Here is an 18,148-nt window from a genome sequence, read left to right as displayed (position 1 = left end):
AGTATATATTCTACAATATAATGTTAGGTGCAGCAGGGAACAATGAACTCTGCCTAGGGATAACAAGGATGTTTCACCGAGGAGGCGGCACTTGGCTCAAGGGTTGTATAACTCAGCGTCACGATGGGTCCTTCCCACGGACGTTTGCTAGTAGGAAAGGGAAGAAAAGAAGAAGCTTCAGCATGTGCCGAACCCTCTATGGGGGGTGGCTATGGGACGGGAGCCTATGCTTCAGGGTCTCCAGCCAGGCCCACCTTGGCCTGACATCAGCTTAGTCTTTTGGTTCATGCTGGTGTTTAAAAAATAAAAATTAAAAAAAACAGGTAGAATCCAGGTCAACTCTCTTTAGTGTAGGAATAGGAAAAAGCAACCGATCTCCAAATTTTCTTGTCTTTGATTTTATGTTTATCAAGGGAAATCTTGTTTTCATTTTCATAGCAAATGTATGACTTTGAACAGGGAACTTGTCTGCCTTGTATTTCTCCTGCGCTGCTTTATCCTGTTTCCTGAGTTGCTAGTTTTGAGCTTGTGTAAGCCTTGTTAGAGGATCTCCAGACACATCAAAGGGCAGGGACTGCATCCCCTCAGCCCCAGAGCAGCTATGGGAGGTCTCTCTTGCCCTCTTGCCTAGCGGTTGCTTCTTCCAAGGAAGGAGTACCTCTGAACACCCAAGTCTGCCCAGATTTTCCTCCAGTCTAACACTGGCATCCCAGTATTAAAAGGTGTCTTGGGGTTTCCCTGCTGGCGCAGTGGTTGGGAGTCCGCCTGCCGATGCAGGGGACACGGGTTCGTGCCCCGGTCCGGGAGGATCCCACATGCTGCGGAGCGGCTGGGCCCGTGAGCCATGGCCACCGAGCCTGCGCGTCTGGAGCCTGTGCTCCGCAATCGGAGAGGCCGCAGCAGTGAGAGGCCCGTGTACTGCAAAAAAAAAAAAAAAAAAAAGTACTAAAAAGGTGTCTTGGCTCTATATCAGAAACTTCTTAGGTTCAGGCAGCAGCAACAAGCTCTTAAACTCAAAAAAGGGATGCATTGGAAGGAGGTCTGGTGGCCCACAGAACTGACTAAAAGGCAGGAGGACCAGCCTATGAAAATAGACAGGAACCAAAGGAGGATGGATAGCAACATCAGGAGACAGGTTAGGACCACCACTATACACACCCCCAACTCCTGATGGTTTCTCACCTGTCCCTACATCACTATGTCACTCACATGAGAGTCCCAGTCCCTGGCAGGAGCATCACATTGGTCAAGCCAGGTCGGAAGGCTTGCACTGTGGTAAGCTGGCTTTCAAGTGGGAGGAGGGGCTCTGTCTCCCCAAGACCTACACAATGTGTGTTCCCCCAGGAAGGAAGAGTTCAGATGCCCACCACGGCCCTGTCTGGGGGAGCAGTAAGCAAAGCTTAGGAGAGGACCAACACTCATTGGAGACCTCTGGTGTATCAACCAATCCCTAGAGATAAAATTGAGGCTGGGATTTAGTCAAGATTGTCTTCCCTACAAGAGAAGCTGAAGTGAGGAATTATAACTAACACCTTTTTTTTTTTTTTAAATTTATTTTTGCCGTGTTGGGTCTTTGTTTCTGTGCGAGGGCTTTCTCTAGTTGTGGCAAGCGGGGGCCACTCTTCATCGCGGTGCGCGGGCCTCTCTCACCGTCGCGGCCTCTTGTTGCGGAGCACAGGCTTCAGATGCACAGGCTCAGTAGTTGTGGCTCACGGGCCCAGTTGCTCCGCAGCATGTGGGATCCTCCCAGACCGGGGCTCGAACCCGTGTCCCCTGCATTAGCAGGCAGATTCTCAACCACCGTGCCACCAGGGAAGCCCCCTAACACCACTTATTGATGGTCTCCTGTGAGCCCACTGCTGAGTATATCTGATGAAATCTCATTTAATCTTTACCTGTCAAACATATAGTAGTATCCATTTTACAGATGAGGAAATGAAGGTTCAGGAAGGTTGGGATGTCTCCAGGGTCATACTGGCATTCACACTTAGGTCTGCCAGGCTGTGGACTCATGCTCGCTTTCTCACTGCTGGTTTTCTTATACCTGGGATACAGTGAACTGGAGAACAGCTCCCTGTCCTCCTTTTTTAAACTTCTCTAATGCTTCCCTTGAAGCACAAAAAGCTGTCAACTAGACTGTGTGTGTGTGTATGTGTGTGTGTGTTGTCACAGTCACTCCTGGCAGGGTCCCCAAAACTCATGAACCATGATGGATGACAGACATACGCACCCTCAGGTTTTAGAACAAAGTCTCTTCCATGTGAGTAACTGACCAGACACATCAGTTAAAATCAGCAAGATTTTCTCAGTGAATGTTAAGAACATGCATTATCTGCTTCCATAGCCAATGACCAAAATCCATCCCACGTACATGTGGCATGCTGTGACCCAGTCCTGCACTAATGCTTCTGTGTGCAGCCTGAGGCCCAGAGTTCTAGAGTTAGAGTGGCCTCCCGTTGCAAATGCTGATCAGATGACTCCTTGGTGAGCAGAGACCTGGTGGATTTAGCTCAAACAGAAGGCAGTTTTAGGAGAGGAGCCTTTGGAGACCATCTCATCCCTTTTATAGTGCCTGAACACAGAAGGGGCAGTCTGGCCATTCCCAGGCTTGAGCCAACTGTTGCCCTCCCTGGGGATGCTATTGGGGGTCTTGTTCATAGTCTTGAGTTTCTTTCTACTCTTGGGGACCAAAATGAAGCATAAGAAACATTTTTCATCTGGGTCCTGGGAGGCCAGCAAAGCAAAGTGGAAAAGCTCACTTGGTTACCACTTATGTGTCTTGAGTCCTCTGGAGTAGGTAGAAGAGGAGAGAGGCCTGCATCCAGCTATCTCCTTGAATGTCTCTTGGCCAGGGATGTGTCGGTAACATCTGAATGAGGGAGGACCAGGAGGATGGAATGGTCCCAGGCCTGGAGCTCGAGGCAAGGCTAGAGAAGAAAAGCTGAGTTCTTATGGCCAGATCAAACAGAGGCTGAGGAGTCACCCAGTGTCTGTAGGGAAAAGGTATGTGTACTCAGTAGGAATGTGACTGCCCAGCATTCCTTCCCGGGAACTGCTGATCTCAAAGGGAACTTTGGTTCAATCCCTGGGACATCCAGTCCCTACCCAGGCTCACCCAGAGGCCTTCCTGCCAGATGCCCCCATAGAAGAGGGGGTGCTCCATTCTCCCTATACTTTTTCTTGTGGTTGCCTTCCTATTTATAGGAACAAGTGTGGTGAATTCATTGCATAATTAAAAAGAAAACAAACTTGCTCTAAGGGAACACTTACAATTTAAGTAGACACTTGTGTAAAAACAATGATTCGTGCTTTGTTGGATCTCCAAAAATAGACAACATGATTCGTTGAATGATTTCTGGCCTTTAGTGTATTTTAACCTATACATGACAGTCTCTGAATTATCAAGACAGCTATGTAGTTACTGTCTACAAGAAAGAAACATCTTTTGCCTCAACCACAGGTTATAAATTCACTGCTACCACAAACAAAGTCAAAAGACACAAACTTGGGAAAATATTTGCCACATATTAAAAAAAAGTTAACTGCCTTAATATATAAAGAGATCTTACAAGTCAATAAAAAAGACCAATAATTTGATAGAAAAATGGGCAAAGAAAGTTGACAGATGACAGAAGTTAATACAAATGGCTTTTAAATGTACAAAATGATATGCAATTTTATATATAAAAAAGAAATGTAAATTAAAACATATTATTTTCACCTTTCATATTTCAGAGGTCAAAAGTCTGATAATGTACTGTGTTAGTGAGGATGTAGGAAAATGGGCACTCTCATATATATTAATGGGAATACAAATTGGTACAAACTCGTTGTAAGAAATTTGAGATTAACCAAATTTGAAAATTTACATACCCTGTTACAGTTATCTATTACTGTTTAACAAACTACCCCAAAACTTAGTGGCTTTCCCGTTTACAATTATCTTGCTTGTGAAATTGAGGAAGGGCTAGGTTGGGTGGTGGTTCTCTGACCCATATATTGTCAGCTGAACTCTCCCAGGCCTGGGAAAGTACTGAGATACTGAGGGGCACAGGCATGTCTTTTTATGTAGTAGAAAAACATGATTAATATGTGCATGTGTCCATCTTCTCCATGGCCCCTGCTCCCCAACTACTGCCACCACTAAAGGAGACTCCGACTTGGCAGCAGTTTTGTCCCCTTCCTCCCCTCTAAGGTTCTTCGGGCTTTTGCAATAATGAAATGCCCTCCAGTCAAAGACCCTGAGGAACACACCAATAGTTGAAAAAAATGGAGTGTATTACTTGTTACAGTGAGGGGAACACACAGGATGGGGAACCATGGAGCATCTTGGTAAGAGGGCCTTAGAGAGGACTTACAGGACTTGGGCTTGTATTAGTGATTTTGGAGAGAATTAAAGAAGCAGGACTTTTCTCAGTGTTTGATGCTGTTGGGAAGCAAGAGTAATTCTATGATTGGGTATCTTAAATCTTATCTAGAAAAAGGAATAACTAAAGCAAAGTTAAAGCTGCAGTTGGCAAGGAAACCGCACTGGCGTATTATCCAGGATAGAAAGACATTTGGTCATTTTTGGGACTTGGACAACGTTCATGGTTTGTCTGTGTTTGGATATGATTACAGAATGGTCTTGTTTTTGTCTTGACCCATCATGGTTACAGATGGCCTTGTTGATGTCCTGTGAAATTGTTTATGTGCAACAGGAGAACTCCAAGGCCTTGGCTGTGAATGTCAGATCAACTTCTACAACACCAAGGCCTAGCTGATAGTCCCAGGCCAACATCCAGATGTCAGGGGCTGTTTCTCTTTCTCAGACGACAAGAAGAGGCAAGCAGAGAAGTGGGTGGGCGGGATTTCAGTTTTGGAGAAGTTCGGCAGAGAGTTTCTGCGGCGTGTGCAACAGAAATAAGGGGACGGGAAGAGGAGCGGGTTAACAAGAATTGCTGTGGACAGTGTGTCCACTTCATGGTTGTCAAGAAATATACTTTTTAAAAATATAAATTAAAATCTTGAACAATTTTGAATTGGCTTTTGGTTGCTGGATTGTGTTCCCTCTACTGTAATACTGCTCTGAGACCAACCATGCGGATCGGGATCTTAAAAGGGCAGGTGTTCAAAGCCAAGAAGTTCTGAGCCATTGTCTTGAGAGTCCAGAGCTCCAGCTCCAGCTGAAGCTGATGCCTGGGTCAGGATGGTGTTTGAAGAAGAACCAGAGCCAGGAGGGTGCCAATCAGAAGCCAGGCTCAGGTGCCTGCTGCCTCCATCCCCTAGAAGATCCAAGCATTCAGAGTTCCCCAGGCTCTTAGTGCCCCCAGAAAGTGGCAGCCTTGACCCCCGGTCTGGGTGTCTGGGTCCTGGTTATTACCACAACAAATCTTGTCAGCCGAGGATGCCAAGATAGGGGGATATGGTCCCTGCCCCCAGGCATGATGATTCTGTGGGAGAGTGAGGGCAACCACAGCAATAGCTGGGGCTCCGTGGCATGTGGGATCCTCCCGGACCGGGGCACGAACCCGTGTCCCCTGCATCGGCAGGCGGACTCTCAACCACTGCGCCACCAGGGAAGCCCAAGGGAAGGGAGCATTTCTTCGCAGAGCCAGTATCCATAGGATAAAGGTTTGGGAAGTGGGGGCAAGGAAGGCTGAGGACAGAGCAGTGAGGAATGCACAATGACAGATGAATTCAGAGCATTCTTTGGAGCCTGGAGATCCCCAAAGGTGAAAACCTCAAGAGCCAGACTCTATGGCTGGCGTAAACCCTATCGAGGCCACAGGGGATATGCATAGTTCAGCACCTAAAGGACCCACTGAGGGTAGCGGGAGTGAACACAGACGTCAGCAGAGCCTCCCCTCTCCTTCCCTTCCTCTCCCTCCCCTTTCAGGTGGCTGGCCGTAAGGGCCCAGACTGTGTGGGGTAGTGGGAGAAATGAAAAGAAAACGGGCAAACATGGGAGAAGAAGAGCCCACGCTGGGAATCAAAGAGCTGGAAGAGTTCTGGAAATGGAGTATCTGGAGGGACAGTTGGTCAAGGGATGGTGCATTAGCATCCGAACTGTACTCAGAGGGACAAGGACAGTGGCGGGTCTGCTTACTTGGCCAAACTTTCTGAAAGGAATGGGGTGCCCGTGTGGGCACCCGGCCTGGGCTTTCCCACAGAACGGGTGGCCTGGACCCTCGGGGCTCGGGCTCGCGCGCTACCGGCGGTAAGAACGCGCTGGGCGGAGGCGGGCGGGCGAGCGCCTTGGTGACCCTTCCCCTACTTTCCATCTTCTTCAGCTGGAGCAAGAGGTCTGTGCCCGGCGGGGGAACGCGCGTCCAACCCCTGGACCCAGGTCTAGGCCGGCAAGCGGACACTACGAAGGGGCGGGCGGCTCCCGGGGCAGCGCCGCCGTTCCGCGCTCCCGCCCCCGGGAGCCGGACGTGGCGCCTCCCCCGCGGCAGCCGGAGCCTGGAGGTGGGGTCGGGAGCCCGAGGCCGGGACTCTGATGTCACCGCGCGGCCGCGGGCGCCCAGCAGCGCGTCTCGCGTTGGAGCTCAGGTACTCGGTGAGGCCGCGGGGCCGGACGGCCGGGAGTGGGCGGCGGAAACGCCCTTCCCGGGGGCGGCAGAGCGAGCCCCACCGCTAGGAGCGGGTGGGGTAGCTGGGGCGCCGCCGAGCAGCCCGCGCGTCGTTGGGTCTGGAGGGGTTGGGCTCCGCGCGGAGTCTGGTCTGCGCGAGTCAAGGCCCTGCGCGCTTGGCCCCTTCGCAGAGGGGTGGGGGGCGCAGAGCCGGCAACAGCGGGAGCTGCTGGGGAGTGCGCCCGGGGGACCCGAGCACGCAGTGGGGTCTCACCCTGCAACCTCCGGCTCCCGCCTTTCGACCGCGCAGCCACTGGGGTATCCTGGCCTCTCCGGTCCACGATCGCGCGGTTCCCTCCGCGTGTTCTGAGCCCTCCTTCCCCGACGGTGAACCCAACCAACAGGAAAGGCCGAGAAATGCGCCAGCCAGGGGCCATCCGCTCTCCCAGCGTCCCCGAGGCCTCGCTCTCCAGCCGCACTGCGTGACTCTGTCGCCCCCTGTGGCCGCCAGGCCTGCGCCTCTTTCCTCCCTGGAGCGCCTCGACTCAGCTTGAAGCCCCAGGTATGTGGTACGATCTCGACCGCGGCTTCCTCTCCCCAAGTGCCGCCAGCATCCCGCGTTTCCTGACCGTGGCACAGAGCTAGAGTCTACGGAGACTCTACATGTGGGCGGGAGCGAGCTGAGAGCAGACGCTTCGCGACGTGAGCTGTGGTGCTGACAGGCCGGGAGAATGGGGTGCCGGAGGGAACTGGGAGAGCCACGGAACTTACCAAAATGCCTGCCCTTCTAGACCTGGTCTGGAGTGGTGGAATTCAAGACACGGCCCAGGACCTAGATACTCAGTCCGGCAGGGAGACTGCCGTGCAGGCAGCGAGGCAGTCTCCCTAACGGACCATCCAGGTGGGGTGGCCTGGACAACCTCTCCATAAGAGAGGTCAGACGTGAGGTGGCCTTTGGGAAAGATATGATTTAATTCCTGATCATTGTTGATCATTTGAGGTTGTCTGCCTTTCTGGTCACCTTACCTGGATCTGTTTCCGTTGCCTTTGTGTGACTTTACCCACTGGAAGCTGTCTTCATGGATTTCCCCAAGAACCTCTAATTAAAAACCTGGGTCTGCTTTCTTGCCTGGTCCAACCTCTCTCCTGAGGTCCAGACACACATCTCAACTTACCACCTGCTTGCCAGACTTGCCACAAACACTACAAAGCCCACAGGCCCCAGACTGAGCACTGGATCCCTTGGCTAGTCCCCGTCTCAGCTTCCTCATTCCTGGGACCGGCACCTCCACCTCCCCAGCCCCTAGCTCTGAACACGGAAGTCATCCTTGTCTCCTTTTCCTCGCTTGCTCTTTGATTCAGGTGATAAGTTTATCACAAATGACCCCAATACCGCATGACCCCAATCTGGTGGTTTTCTAGCAGGGATTTCACACTGCTCCCCCTACTCTGACGAGGCTTGGCAAAAGGTTCTTTGAGTTCTAGCCTCTGGACTTACATTCAATGCAGGCACTGGCTCTGCAGCCCAGCCCACAGTTGACACTAATGCTGATGCTAGGGCTCCTGGGGTGTGGCTACTCCCAGCCACAAGGACTGGCTGAACTGCAAGAGGCTCCCTGCAGCCAGACAAGTGTGAAAACTCTTTGCTCTTTGGGCTGAGGCCCCAAAACACACTAAAGGAGCTGGACCCTCCTGGCATAACAGGTTCTACAAAGGGCACAGTGTGAGCATCCTGCATGGGTATCAGGTGCTTGGGTTACCACTGCAAAAGCATCCTCGAGACAAGTTAAGGTCAATAAGAAAATGTACACACATTTTAGTTATCCATCTGAACTGTTTTTATTTGGTGAACTCAGAATCCTTTATCAGTCAGTAACTCACAAATAAGATAGAATTGTCAAGGCCTTTTTTGAGGAAACATCTTTGTATTAGAACAGTTACCCATGCCTATAGATGCAACGAAAGTCAAGAATGGGTGGCATGAGCCAGGGTAAACAGTGCTCCCAAGCTGGGCTCAGAAGGATAGGAAGAGAGAGAGCTATTGTCTGGGTGGCTAGGGGGAGTTACCAAGAGAAGGTGACTGTCCTCGCAGGGGCTGCTACTCAGAGTAGCTTCTTGTCTTTCTGAAGTTCAGAGAGTATAAACTACTTTGCAGAAATGGTCCCCAAGCCTGAGTGAAGACCAACCTGCAGGGCTGGCCTTAATGGGCTCAAAGATGCCTCCAGGTGGGTGATGTCAAGATGTTCTGGTACCAGGTCAGCTGAGATCCCCTCCTGGGAATGTTGGAGGTACCGCTTTGCCCCTTTAGGAAACATCATATCCTCCCTCCACTAACCTCCCTACCTGCCCTACCCAGCAATCTGTAGCATCTGGGGTCTCAGGGAATGGGGTAGAGGGTGATCCTGAGCTCCAAAAAGTGTCTAGAGGCTCACATAAGTCTGTTTTTCAGTTTCCACCCCACTGTGGGCCACCCTCCTCTGCAATCCCAGCCAAGCAGCTCAGGAAAGGCAAGCCCGCCCCCCACCCCACCCCCAAAGTCCCTATAGCCCATAGGGAGCCTTCAGTTCCCAAGACTCAAAGCTGCTTTCACCCCTGACCCAGGCACACCTACCTAGCTCCTCCCCTTGCTCCCCCTCCTGCCACTGGGGAAGTATTGATTTCTGGCCATTCCTGTTCCAAGCTGTGCTTGCCTGCTCTTCTGGTTCCTAATAACCTGAGTAACCTGGTCAGTGTCCATGGGTGGCAACTGCCTCACTCATTCTGTCCCCTTTCTCAAAAAGACTAATAGGGAGAGAAAAGTGGGTAGAAGCAAAGAAGCCCTCAACCTTCTCCAGCAAAGCCACCCCCATCTACTCCCTGAAAGGCTGCTCCTTTCCTTGTCATTCAACAAATGCTTAACATCGACTACATGCCAGGCACCGAGGGTGCAGAGATGAGTAAGTGCAGGGCCTGTCCTCAGGAAGCTCAGGGGTGGGAATGGGGAGAGGGAATCAAAGCAAGCCAACAATCACAATGCAGGGCGATGAGTGCTGTGATGCAGGAAGCTCAGGACACTGTAGGGATCCCAAAGGGTCAGGAGACCTCTAAGCTGCGCCCTATAGGAGGAGCAAGAGTGGCAGGAAAAAGAGGGGGTGAGCCTGTCATTCCTAGACAAAAGGCAGAGAGTCTCCCAAGCAGGGGCCATATTATCCTGGAATCTGCCAGTATTTTGAAGGGATGGGGGCGATTGTTTCCCATAGTGGAGGCTGGGCTTTGTTGGAGGGGGCTGGGGGTGAACTGGCTTTCAGCAGGGTTTGCTTCTAGGAAATTGATTCTGGCTGCAGTAAGCTTGGAGGCAGGCCCAGATTCCAGGCAGGGCTCAGCTGCCTCTTACCAGCTGTGTGCCTCTGGGCAAATCATTCCCCCTTCAGAACTTCAGTGTCCTCATCTGTAAAATGCAGACAGCAGTTGTGCGGTTCAAGACAAATATTTATTCAAAGCACCTGGAACATAACTGGCCCAGAGGGAGGGAGGAAGGCTGTGAAGCTGCCCCTGCCACCTGACCTGGGTCTTTCCCCCTCCTTTCTTGTCTCCCCTGTGATCTCAGATCGTTCTTGACCATTGTTTATCAGGGAAAGATCACATGGAGAAGCTAACAAAGCAGCCAGGAAGCCGCCAGGGTGGGACAGGGTTGGGGAGGGCAGGAGCATGGGTACATTCTCAGAGCTCCAGGAGGTGCCAGGGTAGAAGCCGGGGCTGCGGGCCAGAAGAGCCCCAGCGGGGGATGCGCTAGTCGCTAGTTCCTTCCCCTGAGCTAAGGCCCTCAATCTCCAGAGCTGTTCCCCTGGTCCTACTGCCCTTGCCATTCCAGACTAGGGAGATGGGGGGGTGCCAGCGCTAATAAGGGTCGTGAGACTAGGGAGGGGATGTGTAAGCATGTCCGTGTTGGAGGTGCCAGGAGGTTGTCCTAACCCTAACCCGGAGCGCCTCACCCACCACCCCATCTATGCTTTTCCAGGCCCCACAGAGCTGGCCAGCCTCTGCCCGCGTCCGCGCAGCCATGGAGGCTCTGGGTCCTGGAGGCGACTGCGCCTCGCCGGCCTCGTCCACTCGCAGCCTGGACCTGCGGCGGCTGTCCGCGCGCGCCGACTCGGCCTACAGCTCTTTCTCCGCCGCCTCTGGCGGTCCTGAGCCGCGCACACCGTCGCCGGGGACCCACCAACTTCCCTACCTGGACTGGGACTACGTGCGCGTGGTGTGGGGCGGCCCGGCACCCACCGCCGGGCTTCGCACCTCCCCGCAGCCCCGGCCCGCGGCCGCCGCACGCAGTGGGCCTCGTCCCCCCGAGATCCGGGGGACCCCGGGGCCGCTCAGCCGCCAGACCACCCCGTTGCTGTACGCGCTGGCGGCCGAGGCGGAGGCCGCGGCGCGGGCAGCCGAGCCACCCAGTCCGCCCGCGTCGCGGGCCGCCTACCGCCAGCGGCTGCAGGGCGCGCAGCGGCGAGTGCTCCGGGAGACGTCCTTCCAGCGCAAGGAGCTCCGCATGAGCCTGCCCGCCCGTCTGCGGCCCGCGGCCCCCGCGCGGCCCTCCGCCGCGCACCCGCGCTCTGCCTTGCTCAGCCACCCCGGCGGGGAAGCGGAGCCGGCGCGCCCCGGGGCTCCCGCGCCGGTAACCGCCGGCAGGGGACGCCTCGCCAACCAGCAGCGGCAGTGGTGCTTCTCAGAGCCGGGAAAGCTGGATTGCGTGGGTCGGGGCGGTGGGTTGGCGGGGGAATGCTCGGGGGAGGCCTGCTCCAGCTCTGGCCTCGCCAGGCCGGAGCCCCGGGAATGGCAGCAGCGGACGCTGGCAGAGTTCGAAGGTCACCAGATCAGATGGCTGCCTGCGACCCAGCCCCGAAGCCTAGAGGACCCGAAACCCCGGTCCTTGAGGCTCAGCAATGCCTATAGGCCTGCTGGTCGGAGTCAGAGCGCTTCGGGGGAAGTCTTGTCCCCCTGGGGAAGTCCAGAAGGGGTCATGCCCATTGCCCAGGTATGGAAGATAGGGGCAGCAAGCTTGGCTTGGGGGCATCCAGAAGATTGAAAACTTGAGCAACATTTCATCCAACTGCTTGCCTTTCCAGGCTGTTCCCCAAGGAGCAGAAACCCCCAGACCATTGTTTCAGACCAAAGTTTCCAGGTGAGAGAAATGGACCACTCTGGGGACTGAAAGCTGGGGGGAGGCAGCTTTCATATCTCTTGCTCAAGAAAGAAGAGGGCCTCCCACTCACCCTCAGTTTGAGCCTTCTGTCTTTTGCAAACCACATCCCCTAATCCCACCCTCAACACCCTACTGTCTGTCTGGCGCAGAAACAGAATCTTCCTTCCTGGTCCCCGTGGTCAGTGTGGGGTCCCTGCTTCCAGGTTCCTGACTCAGAAGGAAGTTGCAGTGGTGTGTTCTGCAGAGGGCCCCCAGAGCAGTCCCTCTGACTGGGAGCATAGGGCCTCAGAGAACTGCATTGTGTCTGCCCGGCTCCCATCCCTTCCTGATGATGAAGTTTTCCTGGAAGAAGCCCCGCTGGTCAGAATGAGATCACCTGCAGACTCCCATGCTCCCCTGGGGCTCCCAAACAGGTGAATTTCCTCAGGCTTTCAAGCAGAGTGAGATACGTATCCCTTCCTACACACATCTACAAAATGCTGGAGGGGCAGGGAACCCTCTCCTGGCTGGTGGCTGGGAGCCAGGGGGGTGAGGTGGGGGAGGTAGATGGCCCTTGGAGGCCACCATTTATCTTTGGCCAGAACTTTTTCTGATTTAGTATCTCTTCCACTTCCAGTGTCCATGCCTCTGACCGGCAGTATGGAGCTGGCTTGGGTCAGAGGGCTGACCAGGCTATAATCCCCTCAGAGCAGCCCCTCCATGAGCACCCGGAGACTGCAGGGGCGGATGACTGTTGGCAGGGGGTAAACGGTTCTGTGAGTGTCTCCAGACCTACATGCTGTAGTCCCCCTGGGACTGCAAATGGTGACATTGCAACCTTTGACCCCACTGGACTGCTGACCACTGATCCCCCCACAGCTGCAGAGACTGACCCCCTCAAACCTCTCCCATGTGATGCCCTGAGACCTCCAGGCAATGATACCCTGGGGCCTTCTGACCACACTGCCCTGGCTTGGGGCACTGGCCAGACTGGTTCCAGGTCAACATGGCCCAGTCCACGCCTCGAGGAGCTGGTTCAGGAGCTGGCCAGATTGGATCCCTCTCTGAGTGACACTCTTACCTCCTATCCCAGCCCAGAGCCATCCCTGGGCCTGCTGGATGGGCTGATTCCTTTAGCCGAGGTCTGGGCTGCAATGAGGCCAGCCTGTGGAGAGGCTGGAGAGGAAGCAGCTGGTACTTCTGCGTCAAGGTGAGTGAGGGGTACCAGGGACTCAGGGGATTCTAAGCCCATGCAGCCTGGGGCAGGACGACCCAAGGAACTCTGGTTTTGTCCCCAGCTCTTACCTACTTAACTCCACCCAGCGCCTGCCAGCTTCTCAGGAGGAGACAAGGCCTGAAAACCTTACCACCTACGCTGTGCCTGACGAGCCATGCGGCCCGGGTCTCCCCGAGCCAATTAACAGCATCCAAGCCAAGAAAGTGAGTGTGGAGGGGCTATTAGAGGCTGGGCTAAGTCAGGGCCCTGCCTCCAGACTGAGGTACCCGCGCCCTCCCTGCAGGTGGAGCTGGCGGACCTCCTTCAAAAGACGCTAAGGGAGCTTCAGGCCGAGCAGGAGCAGCTGCAGGGAGCGGCCCAGGCTTGGGCCAGGCGCGGGGCTGCCCTGGAGGCCGCGGTCGGCCAGGCCTGTGCACCCCACGAGCTCGAGCGGTTCAGCCGGTTCATGGCCGACCTAGAGCGCGTGCTTGGCCTCCTGCTCCTGCTGGGCAGTCGCCTGGACCGCGTGCACCGCGCCCTGGCCCGGGCGGGCGCAGACGGCGACCCTGACGAGCAGGTAACGGGTTTGGGCTGGGGGAGGGCGGGGCGGTGAGGGGCCTTCGGGCTCCGGCTGGAAGCCTCCCGGGAGCGGCGGCACCCTCGCCCCGCTCACGGCGCCCTCGCCCCGCGGCTCCAGGCCTCTCTGCTGCAGCGACTGGGGCTCCTGCAGCGGCAGCAGGAAGACGCCAAGGAGTTGAAGCAGCATGTGGCACGGCGCGAGCGGGCCCTGCGCGAGGTGCTGGCGCGCGCACTTCCCGCCGACGAACTGCGCGCCTATCGCGCCCTGTTGGTCGGCAAGGCCGCTGTCCTGGCCCGGCAGCGCAGCCTGGACGAGCGGGTCCGCCTCCTTCAGGACCAACTGGACACAGTCAGGACCGACCTTGGCCGTCGTCCTGCGACTCCCAGGCCGGCCTGGCTCCCAGGCACCCGTCCTCCGGATAAACCGCCCTTCCCCCCTCCCCTCATCTAGTTACAGGGGGCTGGGGGTGAGGAGCATTGCCCCTGCCTCTCACCCACGTGATTTATTGGGATGACGCTGGTTTATTCGGTGCTTTTCCCTTGGGGTGGGGAAGACCCAGGCCCGGCCTTCCTGGAGTACTTTTTCCAAGTGTTCTCATGTGGCCTTACCCAAGTCTTGCGGATTATTTGGTAATTAACTTATGAATTTTAAAGTCTGCAGTATTCCCCCTTTTCGGTCAGGGTTGGTTGGAGGGAGAGGAGACAAGTCAGAGGAGCACTTCAACTTAAGATGCAAAATGGCCATTTTTTCCCCTCTCAATAAAAAATTGATGTGAGAAGTGTGCGGTATCACCTGGAGCCTGGCTTGGAGGAGGGATCTTGTTGGCAAACTACAGACACCTGCCAGACTAGAGCAGAAGAGAGATTTGTTGGAGGACATCACTCAGCCCTGGGGATCCCTAGAAAGACTGAAGAAACAGGCTTGAAAACTGGAGGGGCCAAGCAGATGCTGTCACCAGTAGTCCCTAAATATTCTGGTGATTGCATTATTACCACGAAAGCTAGGCCTGATTGGCTGAGGCCAGGTCTCTTTTGCTGGTTTTTACCCAAGCCCCCGACATGAGTAGTATAGTGGAAGTGGGGGACTGCCTCCCTTCAAGACAAGGGATAGGGAACTTCCCCAAATGGAAAATGGATTCAGATGCTTTGCTGCCTAAAAACCCTGATGAATGTCAAGTACACTTGGACATTTGGGGACATTCATTCCAAGACCCAGAAAGAACTTTCTTCCTCTTCCAATTATGTTGGATAATTGGATAAACTGAATTTATCCGCCTTTCCTTTGGAGTCCCCACTAGGTCACCCAGGCTTAAGGAGGGCAGTTGGGGGGATGGGAGCTGAAGGTGAGTCATGGGGGACCTGGAGACCTATTATTGTGGGGGTGGTGCTGAGGAGTTGCAGAGGCAGCTTTTCTTGTGTTCTGGAGATGGCAGTTTGGGGATGGGCTAAGGTTGGGAGTTAAGGGCTAGAGTGGTATGAAACAGGACACACACTCCCCTCTGTGTGTCAGTCTTGTGTACATAGAATCAATGTTCAGTTCTCAAATATACATTGAAAATCTGTCTTAGTATTTGTAGCTGCTAAGGCCAGGGACAAGAACATTGTTCATGTAAATGTTCAGTGTATTTTTGGGAGCTGGGCACATTAATAGGCATGTGTATGTGTATCTAAAGCCAACAGACCTCAAAGTGAGAAATCTCTGCTTCCGGGCCCGTTTTCTGATGCATATTGTCACTAAGTGCAACTGGTTGGGAATGTTAAATGGTCGTATTCATACCAAAAGCATTAGTTATAACAGTCGCGCTATTGAGCACAGAACAATGCTCACATTGTGCCTTTTTATAAAAAACATATGGGGCTCCTGCTGATTCTAACATTATGCTTTGCTTTTCTCCTTTGAACGCCGTGGGCGGGGCCTCCGCTCTAAGATCCTCTTAGATCCTAGCAGGGCAGCTCGCTTCGAGACGCGTTCTGGATGGAATCTACTTATTTCTGGCTTTTGCCCTGTACAGTCCCCACTGCATTCTCCCATTGTGATATACTTAGAAACACACTTAACGTCGTCCATTAGGCCAGTAGAAATTGTGTATTTCAGACAAAACACTCCCAGCCCGGGATGGGCATGAGAAGCAGCGTCTGCCATTGTCTGGTTAAACTGCACTTTGGTTCTTCGCTGGTTTTTGCCATGGGGAAATATGAGGCTTCTGTGCTTGTCTCTACCAGATCGAGCGAGCCCACAAAAGTGGGGCCACAACTCCTGCGCCTGTCCTTCCATTTTGCCTCCGTCTCCTTCCTGCCCCAGTTTATCTCCCTTCCACACCCCGTTATTCCTTCAGAGGGCAAGAATGAGCTCAGCACAGGTGTTCTATATTGGCACCACAGACTAAGACTAGGGTGACTCCGGTGAATTCCACCCTCCTGGACACTGCCAGCAGAGGGCACTGTTTTCCTCATGATGAAAGCTTCTAGCCACGCTTTACCACCCGCAGCCTCCCCAGCTACCAGGCCCTCTGGGCTAGCCACAGGGACGTTGCCTTGTCCTGAGCAGTGTCCCTGTTGGACCTGAAGGCTGGGGCTAAGCCTTTGTGTCTGTCGGAAAGAAATCCTGGCCCGCCAGTTATGGGAAGATTGGCTCCCTTTCCTTTGCCACTAGGCCTTCGTTCGAAAGTCGTTGGCTAATGAGGAGTGGGGAGGGGGAGGCTGGGGGTGTTGATCTCGAGGATCAGTATCAAAAAGAGCCTTACGTGGTTCCCCACGGTGGAAAAGAGGGTTTCTTGGGCCTCCGTTGGGGTTTCTGTCCGCACCTCCCCAGGCCGCCTGCGCCCGCCGCCGCCTGCTGGTCCCGCCCCCAGCCCTGAGGCCTGCAGCGCCCCGCCCCGATTGAGCAGAGCGCGGTTGTTGCCTGGCAACTGGCAGCCCCGGGGCCTCCCTCCTCTCCTACTCGCGTCATCCCGCCCCCCAGCCGTTCCTAATACGGATGTAATTAGTGCACTTTTTACCTTCTGACTGTAAATTGGAAACAGTAGGAAAGCAAGGTTCCGTGGTGCCCAAACCGACGCGCAGTCTGGCTGGAGCAGCCTGCTCCTCACACCAAGTACCTCGGCGAGCGGCTGGCGTGAACCTCAGGAATCCTCACGGGAACAAATTACCTTGCTGTTCAGTCACGTGTAATTCAGAAGCTTATGAGGACATTTAGGTCAAATGTGGTTGAGGACAGCAGAGAGAAGAGGTGAAATGCTGTAAAGCAATCCTCCCAACGACCCCGTAGCGTTACTGTCACAGCCTAGCTACAGTTTAGACAGGCAGTCATGATGGGTGTTTACCTGTTGTCTTTGAAACTTAAGTCAGCACTGACTTCTCACTAGGAGGACTTTTTCCTCCCCTTCTTGAGGAGAGGTCCAGACATCTCTCTCTCTCTCTCTCCTCCTCCTCCTCCCTCTCTCACTATCTCTTCCTTATTTCCTCTTTCCCACAGTAATATCTGAGGCCACCTCTGCTCCACAGGTTCAAGTCCAGAGGTGTGGCAGTTCTGGAAAGGTGATGCCAGCCACAGAGTTTCAAGGCATAAAACTATCTGGAGAGCGACAGAGTCTATTTATTAAACCATTTTAAAAGGTCAAATAATTTCTTCCAGGAAAAGGCAAAGAAAAGGGAGGAAATATGGGTCCTGAGAAGGCCCAGCTTTAAAACCGTGTGTGGAGGGGTGCTTTCAGTCCAGAAAGCTGAATGACTGCTTGTTTAAGACCGGAAGTTGCGGGGACGGGGATGCTAGAGGAATGTGTATTAAGAAAGGCATTGTGATATTTTAAATAAAGCGATATTTCCCTTTTGTGGGGAAACATTTTTCCTAGTAGAGTCAATGTTGTTGTTTGTATATACAAATACTAACATGGCAAAAGAATGGTGATCATGTAGAACAACGTCACGGATCAGAGATATTTGGTTTTGAAATGCAGCCAGATATCTCTTTGGGACCAACTCGGCACTCCTGGTAATATTTCAGGATGGTGTTGCAGTTCACAGATGACTTTACCTACTCATTCCCTGTGTTCCTTCCTCCCCACGGCCTGTAGGATATGTACTGCCAGTTCCACAGAGAGGGAGATGGAGCTTGGAGACTTGGGTGACTTGCCTAAGGTCACTAAATGAATAAAGAGCTGAGATGAGACCACCTTGCTTTTCTGCAACAGGACACTGTAATGGAAAAGAGCAACAGGATGCCATCCTGACTGTGAGAGTTACTAGCTGTGAGGCCTGTACAAGTTACTTACAGTTTCTCTAAGCTTCAGTTTCCTCACTTTAAGAATCAAGATACTAACAGTGCATACCTTGTAAGGTGGTAGTTAATACCTGCAAAGTGTTTACAACTGTGCCTGGCACTTAGTAAACACAGGTCATATGTGTGTTACCCATACCCTGGTCTCCATTAGGTAAGTAACACATGCTCAAGAACAGCCTCCAGGGACTTCCCTGGTGGTCCAGTGGGTAAGACTCCATGCTCCGAATGCAGGGGGCCCAGGTTCGATCCCTGGTCGGGGAGCTAGATCCCACATGAAGGCTGCAACTGAGAGTCCGCATGCCACAACTAAAGATCCCACGTGCTGCAACTAAGACCCAGTGCAGCCAAAATACTTTTTTTTTAAA

The 18,148-nt window shown here is 53.7% G+C and overlaps 1 protein-coding gene across 5 annotated transcripts; it reads left to right on the top strand.

Annotated features, from left to right (window-relative positions):
• The first annotated feature begins 6,984 nt into the window (after positions 1–6,984).
• On the top strand, positions 6,985–17,344 carry SHROOM1 (shroom family member 1). Of its 5 annotated transcripts, none has more exons than XM_073802519.1 (10): positions 6,993–7,116; positions 8,710–8,779; positions 9,335–9,490; positions 10,552–11,562; positions 11,654–11,709; positions 11,880–12,143; positions 12,347–12,919; positions 13,008–13,149; positions 13,230–13,502; positions 13,623–17,344. In XM_073802519.1, exons 4-10 carry the CDS (start codon positions 10,594–10,596, stop codon positions 13,953–13,955), a joined length of 2,610 nt encoding a protein of 869 aa, XP_073658620.1. In that variant the 5' UTR covers positions 6,993–7,116; positions 8,710–8,779; positions 9,335–9,490; positions 10,552–10,593; the 3' UTR covers positions 13,956–17,344. The 5 variants fall into 5 exon arrangements, with proteins under 5 accessions (XP_019779968.2, XP_033709055.1, XP_073658620.1 ...); XM_073802518.1 differs by having other exon boundaries at positions 8,710–8,842; XM_033853165.2 differs by lacking the exon at positions 8,710–8,779 and having other exon boundaries at positions 7,002–7,116.
• Positions 17,345–18,148: the final 804 nt, after the last annotated feature.

The sequence above is a fragment of the Tursiops truncatus genome, chromosome 3, assembly GCF_011762595.2.
Source record: "Tursiops truncatus isolate mTurTru1 chromosome 3, mTurTru1.mat.Y, whole genome shotgun sequence".
Classification (NCBI taxonomy): Eukaryota; Metazoa; Chordata; class Mammalia; order Artiodactyla; family Delphinidae; genus Tursiops; species Tursiops truncatus.
This window is presented reverse-complemented; position numbering and strand designations above follow the sequence as displayed.